Source organism: Mastigoproctus giganteus, chromosome 10 (genome assembly GCF_048544385.1).
Source record: "Mastigoproctus giganteus isolate SK-2022 chromosome 10, ASM4854438v1, whole genome shotgun sequence".
Lineage (NCBI taxonomy): Eukaryota > Metazoa > Arthropoda > Arachnida > Uropygi > Thelyphonidae > Mastigoproctus > Mastigoproctus giganteus.
Genome location: NC_143584.1, coordinates 196,257,488 through 196,269,807, shown reverse-complemented (window position 1 = coordinate 196,269,807; position 12,320 = coordinate 196,257,488). Strand labels below are relative to the sequence as shown.

The window sequence follows — 12,320 nt, the reverse complement described above, 5'->3', positions numbered from 1 at the left end:
ACAGTAATCCAAAATAACTTATTCACTTGTTGGAGTTCAACTAAACGCAGTACTGGAGGAAAGGGACTTGAGTGTTACGATACGGTCAGACATGAAATTCTCTGAACATTGTAAACAGGTTGCAAGGAAGGCCCATGGTGTCCTATTGATGATCTAACGAACTTTTGCAAGTAGAAATAGGGACGTGATAATCCCATTATATAAGGCTTTTGTTAGACCACACTTGGAATACTGTTTTCAAGTATGGAGACCGTACTTGAAAGACATCGACTTTCTTGAAAGGGTGCAAAGACGGGTAACTCGCCTGGTGAGATTGGCAAAAGGGCGTCCTTATGAAGAAAGACTTCGAATATGTGGGTTGCAGAGTTTGGAAACTAGACACCTTAGAGGAGATTTGATTGAGGTGTTTAAAGCTCTGAGACACATCAGTAAAATGAATGAGGACGAAAGTTTCAAGATTATAAATGATGCTAGAACTAGGGGACATAAATTCAAGTTCTGGGGGGAAATGTTTAGGTTGGACTGCAGGAAGTTTTATTTTACCATGATAGTTATAAATTACTTGAATAAGTTGACTTCATGGGTTGTAGAGGCTGACAGTTTGGGGAAATTCAAAGGTCATCTGGAGAATTCCTTCGGATGAGGATTCCTTCCAAAGGTCATCTGGAGAATTCCTTCGGAAATAAAATAAAATAAATAATTATTATTATTTTTTTTATCATTGTTTTGTTGTTGTTTTTTTTTTTTTTTTTTTGGCTTGTTCATCATAAGCCATAGCCTTGATTGCACCACGCGACCACTACTAATAATAATACAAAAACAAAAGTGCAGCTTGTTTGGCATATCTGAGAGAATGTCTGTGACAACCTCAATGAATGCGCTCCCTGAAGCAGTGAAAACCATGCCACGAAGATTACAATCCTCAGTTTCGGATAAAGGTTTCGCTTCCAAGATATTCAATATTGCTTTCAAATTTTTTAGCTGGTGACAATATATCTCTTTGTTCAACATGGCATTCATATAACTTATTTTTTTTCTTTTTTGTAGGAAGGATAAAACATATTAAAAGATACAACCCAAGCGAACCGTGGAAATAACAAGATTACAGAAATATGAATCACGAGTGAAGAAACACTTTTAAAGAAAGTATAAAAAAGACAGTTAAAATCTCTAATAATCGAAAAGATTCCATATAATTTTAAAGAGAAATTCGAAAGGTTTCTGAGCAAATTTTTGGCGAATATTTGTACACCCACCTGAAACAAGCATATACGAAAAATAACTGTACAATGCAAGTATCATCAATGAAGAATATAATGCAAAAGTAACAACACTTTATCAGCCAAACTCTCATCTGGTTATAATGAAATCACTTCATAAAGAATGTCGGTGATCAAGAACTTTTATACATATTTTCTCCTTAGAAAAAACCCTTATTAACTATTCAAAAGGTACTCAACGTCACCCGTAACTTAAGCTGAAGGAATATATGTATACATATCATAAATCTTGAAAATAACATCAAAATTTTTTCCCTATGTTACCTTCTATGTTAACATATAGAGGATTACTATGAATTTATTCTAAACACAATTTTGAGTTGATATGTCACAAAAAGAGTAAGAGAGAGCATACAGTTTTTTAATAAGTAAAAATTTTCTCAAAAGTGTTTATAACCCAGCCAAAACTTTAACCACTTCTTGGCTGATCTCACAAATGTAGTCAAGGGAATTCTCATCGGCTAAGTGGTTTTACCACACATCACTTGAAAAAAAAAAAAATGGTACAACAAGTGTACCTAAGACGAGACCTTGTAATTATGTCATAAGAGAAATGACAATTTCTTACTCTGAACAGCTGGCAATTTCCCAATTTACGGCTACATGCTGTAAAACGTGTGGTAAGAAGCTGAAACAAAGAAGAACTCTCGAACCACATTTTCCCTTCATGATAAGGAGACATTTTTAATTTGCAAAACTGGTTGGAACAAGATTTCACATAGAATAATCTTGAAACAGACCCCAGAGAACATAATAATCAGGAAAAACCTTTCAGCTGTTCAATCTGTGCTCAAAAATTCTCAATAATTGTAAGTCTGAAAAGTCATCTCAAAGATCAATTTGGTGAAACCTTTCAACTGTTTAACTTATTGTATATATGTCTCACGAATCAGATATTTCATGAAAAATCTGAGTTCTTAGTGGAAAAAACCATCTGTCACCTAAGAGTGAGAAGTTCTCAGAGAGTGAAATGCTTAAAAATCTCATGAGAGGTGACTTTAAGGATAAACAATTCAGCTGTCCAACCAGAGAGAAGTGCTCACAGAGAGTAGACTTCACAAGCCACCTCAGAATTCATAGTGGAGAAAAAGCTTTCAGCTGTCCAGTATGTGAGATAAAGTTCTCAAAGAGAGGAAAACTTACAGGACACCTAAGAGTTCATACAGGAGAAAAACCTTTCAGCTGTCCAACCTGTGAGAAGAAGTTTTCAACAAAAGGATCCCTCACAATACACCTGAGAATTCATAGTGGAGAAAGACCATTTTGCTGTCCAACCTGTGAGAAAAAGTTTTCACAGAAATCACACCTCCAAATCCATCTTAGATTTCATACTAACGACAAACCTTTCAGCTGTCCAACCTGCGAGAAGAAGTTTTCAGCAAAAGCAACCCTCACTAAACACCTCAGACTTCATAGTGGAGAAAAACCATTCTGCTGTCCAACCTGTGAGAAGAAGTTCCCACAGAGACAAAACCTTACAACACATCTAACAATTCATACAGGAGAAAAACCTTTCAGTTGTCCAACCTGTGAAAAGAAGTTTTCAACACAAAGACCCCTCACAAAACACCTCACAGTTCATAGTGGAGAAAAACCATTCTGCTGTCCAACCTGTGAGAAGAAGTTCTCACTGAGAGACTACCTTACAAGACACCTAAGAATTCATACAGGAGAAAAACCTTTCTGCTGCCCATCATGTGAGAAGATGTTCTCACACAGAGTAAAACTTACAGAACACCTAAGAATTCATACAGGAGAAAAACCTTTCAGCTGTTCAACATGTGAGAAGAAGTTCTCACAGAGAGGATCACTTATAGCACACATAAGAATTCATACAGGACAAAAACCTTTCAGCTGTCCAATATGTGAGAAGAAGTTCTCAGACAGAGGACAACTTACAGCACACCTAAGATTTCATACAGGAGAAAAACCTTTCAGCTGTCCAACATGTGACAAGAAGTTCGCACGCAGAGGAAAACTCACAGGACACCTAAGAATTCATACAGGAGAAAAACCTTTCAGCTGTCCAACATGTGAGAAGAAGTTTTCACAGAAATCACAACTCCAAATCCATCTTAGAGTTCATACCAACGAAAAACCTTTCAGCTGTCCAACCTGTGAGAAGAAGTTCTCACAGAGAGGACACCTTACAAGACACCTAAGAATTCATACAGGAGAAAAACCTTTCAGCTCTCCGATATGTGAGAAGTCTTCAGAACAAGGACGCCTCACTAGCCACCTTTATTCCTAGAGGAGAAAAACCATTTTGCTGTCCAACCTGTGAGAAGAAATTTTCATAGAAATCACACCTTCAAATCCATCTTAGATTTATACTAATGAAAAACCTTTCAGCTGTCCAACCTGGGAGAAGTTTTAAGTCACAAAACACCTCAGAGTTCATAGTGGAGAAAAACCATTCTGCTGTCCAACATGTGAGAAGTTCTTACAGAGAGAACACCTTACAAGACACGTAAGAATTCATACAGGAGAAAAACCTTTCAGCTGTCCAACATGTGAGAAGTTTTTAGAACAAGGAACTCTCAGAAACCACTTCAGTATTCATAGTGGAGAAAAACCTTTCAGCTGTCCAATATGTGAGAAGTTCTCACACAGAAGACAACTAACAGGACACCTAACAATTCAAAGAGGAGAAAAACCTTTCAGCAGTCCAACATGTGAGAAGACGTTTTCATAGAAATCACACCTGCAAATCCATCTTAGAGTTCATACCAACAAAAAACCTTTCAGCTGTCCAACTTGTGAGAAGAATTCTTATGGAGAGAAAACCTTACAAGACACCTAAGAATTCATACAGGGGAAAAATCTTTCAGCTCTTCAACATGTGAGAAGAAGTCTTCAGAAAAAGGCCTCACAAGCCACCTCTATTCATAGTGGAGAAAAACATATGTGCTGCCCAACATGTAAGAAGTTCTCACGGATTGAACACTTTACAAGACAAGAATTCATACAGGTGAAAAACCTTTCAGCTATCCAACATCTCAGAAGAAGTTTTCACAACGAGGACACCTCACAAGCCACCTCAGTATTCATAGTGGAGAAAAACTTTTCAGCTGTCCCTCATGTGAGAAGTTTTCACCGAAATGAATCCTCCAAATTGATCTTAGATTTCATACGAACGAAAAACCTTTCAGCTGTCCAACCTGTGAGAAGAAGTTCTCACGGAGAGAACACCTTACAAGACACCTAAAAATTCATACAGGAGAAAAACCTTTCAGCTGTCCAACATCTGAAAAGAAGTTTTCACAATGAGGACACCTCACAAGCCACCTCAGAATTCATAGTGGAGAAAAACCTTTCTGCTGCCCAACATGTGAGAAGAAGTTCTCATGCAGGTGACAACTTGCAGGATACCTAAGAATTCATACAGGAGAAAACCTTTCAGCTTTCCAATTTTTCATGAAACACTTTTAAGGAAATACACCTCTCTTACGAGATCTTTGATTTCATAATGGAGATTCAAAAAATTTTTTTCAAATTATTATTTGAAATTATTATTTTATTACCACTGTAATAAAATATATTAACCCGTATTTGTGTCTGCAAATTGCATATGTTCTATGGTTGATTTGCCTGTTTTGCTGGACGAAAAAACCCCCAGTTACTGGGGCGAAAAACCTTGCTATCTACGCCTGAGACCAACTAACTCAGCCACGGAGTGAAAAAAAGCCCATTAAAGTTCCTCGCCTCATCGACGGGATTCGAACCCAGGCCTTTTCCACTCGGTGTGCGGAGAATGGTGACGATACCACTGTGCTACAAGTGCAGACTTCATAATGGAGAAATTATACATCGCAGTAACCAGTGGTCAGTGCTCAGAAATATATCTCGAATCATCCTAGTTTGCATGCAATAGTGAAATTCTTCCACCAGTTTTCATCGCTGGGATGCTCCAAGAAAAAAAAAATATCCTTATAAAAACTGCACATCATTAGTTGCAAGGAGAAACCTTTTACCGTAGGAATCATTAAAAAGACCTAATAAAAACGAATTGCTAGATTTTTAACCAGTTCAAAATGTATGATCAAATTAATGTGCATGTAATAGCTGGGTGGCAAGGAATTCCTTTTGAAAAATGAAATGCATTGAATAAAAATAGAAATAAGCCATATCTATATACTGTATATGAATTTTTTTGTCACTGCTTCCTTTACATACAAACAAACTGTAATGAGCTAAAATCTCCACATTTCTGATGAATTTCTCTTTAAAAATAATATTCCGTTACACATATTTTAGGTATTTATTAATTTGGATAATTTAATTAATATTGTTTTTTAAAATCAAATTAAAACCATAATATTTCATGCTGGCCTCTTGAATTTTCCTAAGTAAATTCTTTTCTGAATCTACCACCAATATATGTATATTCATGTTCATACGTATAGTGCAATAATAAACTTCCCAATTATATTCATATAGTGAAATTATAAACAATTATAAACTTGCGATTATAAAGTTGTGCACAGAACACAATATGTCCCTGTTGCCAGCTGTCTGTACCACATAAAGAATTTCTCTGTCTGCCGCTGTCCTAATTTCCAAATGGGTTTCTTCTGCCATTTGAATTCCTCAGTATTCTGCATTATTTTCTTCACTCCAAATGTACATGCTCTTTTTTAAAGTAACACCCAAGTTTTGGAAGTGCTCTTGGTGCCCTGCATCTTCTTCTGCCAATTTGCTGCCAGCTCACTCTGTTTCCATGACTCCACGTTTCAGATTTTTATATACTTATTGGACAAAAAATTTGAAATTTTTCAAATGGCACAAACATGTAATTAAGCGAGTTTTGCAAATATAAGTTGTCACTTGGTAAGATCAAGAATCGCTTACTATCAGATATTGTGTGAGCTTTCCTTCAACGTTTAGTCATGCGTGGGTTAGAGTATAGTTTCAGGCTTTAGTGCTCCAAATTTTTTTAATATTTATGTTATTTCGAAAGAAATCCATTGTTCCCATGCATGTTACAGCAAGGCAATATATATCTCTAGACACAAATATCGTGCAGTTCTGCACCTTCTGTGGTACCTAATTTTCTTTAATTTGTATTGCTCAATCGCCCTCTTCTTCAGTGATTGCCATTTTGCCGACACCACGTCTCGTACTTACTATTGCCGCTGTCAGTATTAGTGAGTGATGTTATCATCCGTCCCTTTACCTCAGGTTAAAGAGATTCAATTACTTGAATTCTTTCAATATAGTTCATCTTAATTTTTGCAGTTCTTTGTACGATAAGAGTTTATATGAACCGTGGTTTTCTTTTTTGTGGAGTAGATCAAACCTTCACTCTTAGACTCAACATTAAAACTTGGTCGTCTATTGTTGCACACTGCGTTATCATTGCGAGTTCTAAGCTTTAGAAGTAATATTATGTATGAAAAGAATACTTTTGGGTTTTTATTCCCATAAATTTCAACCTTTTACAATCATTATAAATGTTTTTAATGACTGGGATATGGGCACTTTCGTTTGTTCTGAGGTCGAATTTCTGTTTGCTATACGAAAAACCGAGTCTCTGTAAGACTAAAAACCATGCTACCCTCATCTTAGACCGACAATTCAGCCACGTTTGAAAAAGGCCCATAAAATGTCCTTCCTTCATCGACGAGATTCGAAGTCAGGTCTTTTCTATCAGGTGTGGGGGGACGGCGTCCTACCAATTGTACTACCCGTGAGTACCCCAGTAGTGTTAAAGAGTAATAACACTCAATGTCTTGTAAATAGTGTATATGCTCGAGGCGCTTGCGGTGGTAGCGCTGTAGTATAGTGACTGTTCCCCCCACGTCTAATGGAAATGTCCCGGGTTCGAATCCCGTTCCGGACGCAAGGAACTATACTGGGTTTTTTCAGTCCGTGATTAATTTAGTTGGTCTCAGTCATCGATAGCAATGTTTTTTTCTTTCAGTAAAACTGACAAATTGGCCAAAGAAAACACTGCACACATGAGTATATTTATCACGTTACCAAATAACATTGATATATATATATATATATATATATATATATATATACTGTACAGTTTTTGTTTGGGGGGGGGGGGTCATACGGCGTACCAGCACCGTTATTAAGAGGACGTGTGATATTTGGATGGAATGAACTTCGAAATTTATAATATTGAGCAAATTTTTTCACACGTTAGTAACTATTATTCAAATAAGCTTAAAATGATTTAATTAAATTTGCATTTTTTACTGTCTGTTGTTAAGATATTTACTATATTCAACTATAAAAACTTTTATAATTCTAAATTTCTCAGTCGGACCTCTGTTTAACGAAGTCCTTTTATAGCGAATTATTTTAAATTCCCCTTGGAATTTACAGAAAAAATATTCTCCTTTGAGCGAGAAAATTTTCATAAAACGAACGGATTAGAAGAGAATTCACTCGGTATGCACTCTTTGCATTTCTGGAATTCAGGGAATTTAGGCAATTAGTGCTGCTTGTCGAATTAAGAGAGCTAAAGGGATTAGCATTCTACAACTTAGTGATACTTGGTGAAACCTATGCGACCAGCTGTCCCACGCACAAATGAATCTGATCGTCAGCCCAACCAGCCCTTCGTTGATGACAAAAACAGTTTCTTCACTACTGTTTCTTAAAATTGTAGGCCCACCCCTGACTCGCTTCGATGTAGCAAAATATGTCGATTCGTAACTGCTTCGGAAACCTCATTCAGCAACCGACACACAAAGAGGAAGAAAAAAAAGTCAGAATAGCGTGTCAACTGAGAGCTTAATAAAAATTTGGAATATTCTACTAAAATTTTATTATGAAATTATTTTTAATTATTTAACTCACATTTTACTTATGTTTTTTATATACTTGAATAATAAATTTATACTTCATAAACTGTGTTAATATACTTAATCTGTTGTTCTAATTCTAAAAACATTACTACTAAAGCAACAATATCAGGGGAATAAAAATTTTGGAGTACTTTTCATATCCTTTTCATTTTTATTTTCAATTTTTCCTGATAGAAAGAATAACCAGCACCTAATTTTTTTTCCAAAAAAACCACTGTCTATTATAATTCATTATTTGATATTATAAATAAATATAAGATTATATATTGATTCTGTAAAGGAAGTTAATATTAAACGATGAAGAAAAGATTGTATTACTCAGCGATGTGTTTATTCTATTTCCACCTACAAAATGTGCGTTTCCAATTAAACAGGATGGCCCTTAAATACGGAAATTTCAACTTAAATATGCGAGTGTTATCCTGTGATTAAAACAGTCGTTTAAAAAATATAAATGCCGGAGTTATTCGCAAGTGAAAAAAAGGTTATTTTGCGAATGTGCGTTGTTCTGAAAGCCAACTCCTTTCCGTACCTAGAGCGTAGGTTAATCAATCATGCAAAATTATGAAATATTCTTTAAAATTGTTTAAAAACATGAACGTACAAATTACCACAAAGTTCTTTAAAATTATATAAAAACATGGAACTACAAAATACCATAAAAATTCAGGAGTCACTGCTGGTAAATAATGCAAAATTATTAAACAGAAACAATTGATCAGCTCGATTCAAATCGGATACAGGACTTCATCCAAAATAGAAAGACACTTCAGTGCAATATACAAATAACACGGGTGTGTGGTAAACGATTGTTGGCAATTTCTAGCTAAAAATATTATGAAATGTTGTCAACTGCCCAGCTGCGATGTCGTGAAATGGCGAGGGTAAAGTTTTGGAGGACCATTTAATAGGGAAAGATTCATCATTAACAAATAGACTGTATGTACTATGTACAATCAATATCAACTTTTAGTTGACCTCAACAGTTCACCAAACAATACAAGTCCAAAAGGAAAATCCACTGGAGTAGCATTACCAAGGAACAAAAAGTAGAATCTTCAGAGGCAGTAGAAATCCAGTAGTTCAAATACATAACAATAACATTGTTACCGTCTAATGCAAGTAATCACTGTGAGAACTCGTAGTTAAAGTCACTTTTCTGTACGCCAACCGAGACGTACAAAGAGTCATGATCGAAGTTCATCTCTCCTTTTGAAGACATGGTTAGCAAATGTATTAAGAGCATTAAATGCAACCTGAGATCGAACTAGTAAAGGTTTATTTCCACTAGTGAAGTGTCCTGCAGTAAGTTGAAGTTCTTGTCTGCAGTCCAAATAGTAGTGACAATCAAATAAGATATGATCCACATTCTCTTCAGCCCCACACAGACAAAGTTCAGTAGGAGACCGTTCTAGTTTGAAGAGTTTACTATTAAATGCTGCCATGACCGGACAGCAGGAAAGTGCTGTGCAATCCTGGAGAAAACCATAAAAATTCTTTCTTCTTTGAACTCTCTAACTAAAGGTAAAAATTCTTTCTTCTTGAGCTCTCTAACTAAAGGTAAAAATTTTATCGTTACACTACCAAGATCTGAGGTATTCCAATCTGTTTGCCACTTTTCAATGTAGAGGGAACGCAGTCTTTTCCTTTCAGAAGTCAAAGAGGCACTCAAATCGAGATGCACATCTTCCAAGGAAACAGGGCGTGCTTCTTCAGATGATAATTCATGTAACTGTATTGGATCTGATAATGTACTGGTAGTTTTTCCAACAGAACCTGTAAAGCCACAGTAGATGAAGTCCTACATGCTGTAGACATCATCAGGAGGGTAGCACGCTGTGCTTGTAACAACTGTTTAATCACAGCAAACTTATTAGCTCTATAGCGACAAGCACCAGCACCATAGGTAATAATAGACAAAAAGACACAATTGTAATATAGTCTGAGAGATTGACCTCTCAGACTCCATTTCTTTCTGGTTACTAATCGTAATCTTGCTAGAATTGATTTACATTTTTCCTTTATATACCTTCCATGAGGCAGAAAACTCAAGGCGTCATCAAGATAGATGCCTAAATACTTAGTTGTGGAATTATACTTAATGGACTGCCCTTGATACTTGATCAGTGGAGGGCAACCCCTATCTAGCTTACCTTTCAGCAACATCTGAGATGTTTTATAAGTTGAGACCTGGAAATTTATAATTTAATTGAATAAAAGAGTGAATTGCATAGCTGTGAAGTGTTATGACGAAGTCGAGATTAGTTTTTTACAATGACAGATTTAACACTTATTTTCTCTGATAGATAAGTGCCATTTTGTAAATTTTAAAGCTTCGAGGAACTGAAATTCCATATCATGAGGTCTACATGTGTTGAAATTCATTATTACACTATATTTAGATATTTAGAGCGTTTCATTAGGACGCCCTCCTTAGCCGAGAGTCAAGCTAGGGGTGCAGTAGCAACCGCTGTTTGAGTAGACTGCGGGTCAAGCCTCTGAATGCTAAGTACGGTCAATCTGCCAACCCGAATTCGATGAGCGTGGCATTTTATGGTCGATTTCCCCCAACATGAATCATTGAGGAGGCTTCCATCCTGCATTGGATTTTTAATGGTACTGACCATCAGAGCGCCTTTTCATTGAATGCTTCTCGACTCCTTTTTTTCGTTCACATCATTTTCCTTTTCTTTCTTTTTCCGTTCTTTTCATTTGAGTTCTTTTTTCTTTTCCCTTTTCCTTCTTTCCCATTTTGCTTCTTTTATAGAACGAATATAGTGTCGAAGATTTTAATTAATATTGTTTTATTTATTGTTTCTTATTATCAAAGCTGTGTTCGATTAATAGTAATTTTTCTATATACTGTACCACACAATACAGATTATTTATTTAACGGTTAAATATTTTTCTCAGATGAAATTATCAAACAACGACCTAACGTCAAAACTGCAATGGTCAGCGAAAGTTTGATGGTGGAGGTGATCGCCGGATACGACGACTCGTACAGGCGAACAGGCGCAGCACTGTTGAAGAGTTGACTACACAATACAACATGGACCAACCCCGAACAATATCTGGCATGATCATGCGTCGCACGAATGGCTATACAGCAGATGAACCTACAGCATCATTTCCTAATCGTCGGAGTAAAAGATGCTCCTGGCGCAAAGAGCACACAAGTTGGACGTTAGAAGACCGGACGAAGGTGTGCTGGTCGGAAGAGTCACGTTATTTACTTCACACCGTAGATGGTCTTATATGGTTTTGCGTCAACATCATGCGGCTCTTGTTCCATCATGCATGGTCTCAAAAGTGCAGATCTGTGGGGGCAGTTGTATAGTGGGTTGTGAGGCATGACTTCCTGCCAGGAACTTGGACCACTGGTGCATGTGGAACAAAGTATCAGTGGTCGCCGCTATCGTCAGCTGCTTGCTGACTGCGTACACCTCGCTGTGTTACACTTTTTTCCCGAATGGCGATGGTGTCTTCGAAGATGACAATGCGCCAAGCCATCCAGCACTTCTGCAGGCAAGGTTTGAGGAACACAGTTCTAACATCCAGCATATCGATTGGCCTGTCTGCGTGGGTAGCACACTGGTACCGCCACCGTCCTCCCCACACCGGGTGGAAAAGGCCCGGGTTCGAATCCCGTCGATGACGGGAGGAACTTTAGTGGGCTTTTTTCACTCCGTGGCTGAGTTAGTCGGTCTCAGGCGTAGCAAGGTTTTTTCCCTCAGAAACTGGGGTTTTTTCGTCCAGAAAACAGGCAAATCCACCAGAGAACACACGCAATTTACAGACACGAATACGGGTTAATGTAATCATTTACGGGTAACCCTCGTATAGTAATTTAATTTAATTTAATATCGATTGGCCTCCGAACTCTTCCGATATCAATCCGATAAAGCACTTGTGGGACACTGTGCAAAGGCGTATCAGGCGTCTGGATACACCAATCACCTCCATACCTGCAGTACCTCCAGAACTCTTCCGACACCTTGTTCAATCTCTGCCACGTTGATAGCTGCTGTACTGAGGGCAAAAGGAGGACCTACGAAGTAATAGGTAGGTGGTCATGGTTCAGGGTTTGCGTTCCGCGGAACGCTACATAAGTCGGATTTTACGTAAATCTGGGAATTTCCCCCATGCTTGTGTTGCATTCGCAACTGTTCGACGAGCATGTGAATAGAATTATTTATAGTATTTATTCAATTTT

At 37.2% G+C, this 12,320-nt stretch overlaps 1 protein-coding gene across 1 annotated transcript; it reads left to right on the top strand.

Annotated features, from left to right (window-relative positions):
* Positions 1-2,250: 2,250 nt before the first annotated feature.
* LOC150079722 (uncharacterized) lies at positions 2,251-4,550 on the top strand. Its single transcript, XM_090383189.1, has 4 exons — positions 2,251-2,809; positions 2,918-3,488; positions 3,783-3,965; positions 4,406-4,550. The coding sequence occupies exons 1-4, from the start codon at positions 2,251-2,253 to the stop codon at positions 4,548-4,550; spliced, it is 1,458 nt and encodes a 485-aa protein (XP_090239315.1).
* The last annotated feature ends 7,770 nt before the right edge of the window (positions 4,551-12,320 follow it).

Coding starts and splice junctions, on each gene's coding strand:
- LOC150079722 (XM_090383189.1), top strand. CDS start 2,251: ATGCTTAAAAATCTCATGAGAGGTGACTTTAAGGATAAACAATTCAGC. Junction 2,810..2,917: donor ACCTTTCAGTTGTCCAACCT/GTGAAAAGAAGT, acceptor TCTCACTGAGAG/ACTACCTTACAAGACACCTA. Junction 3,489..3,782: donor AGCTCTCCGATATGTGAGAA/GTCTTCAGAACA, acceptor AAAACCTTTCAG/CTGTCCAACATGTGAGAAGT.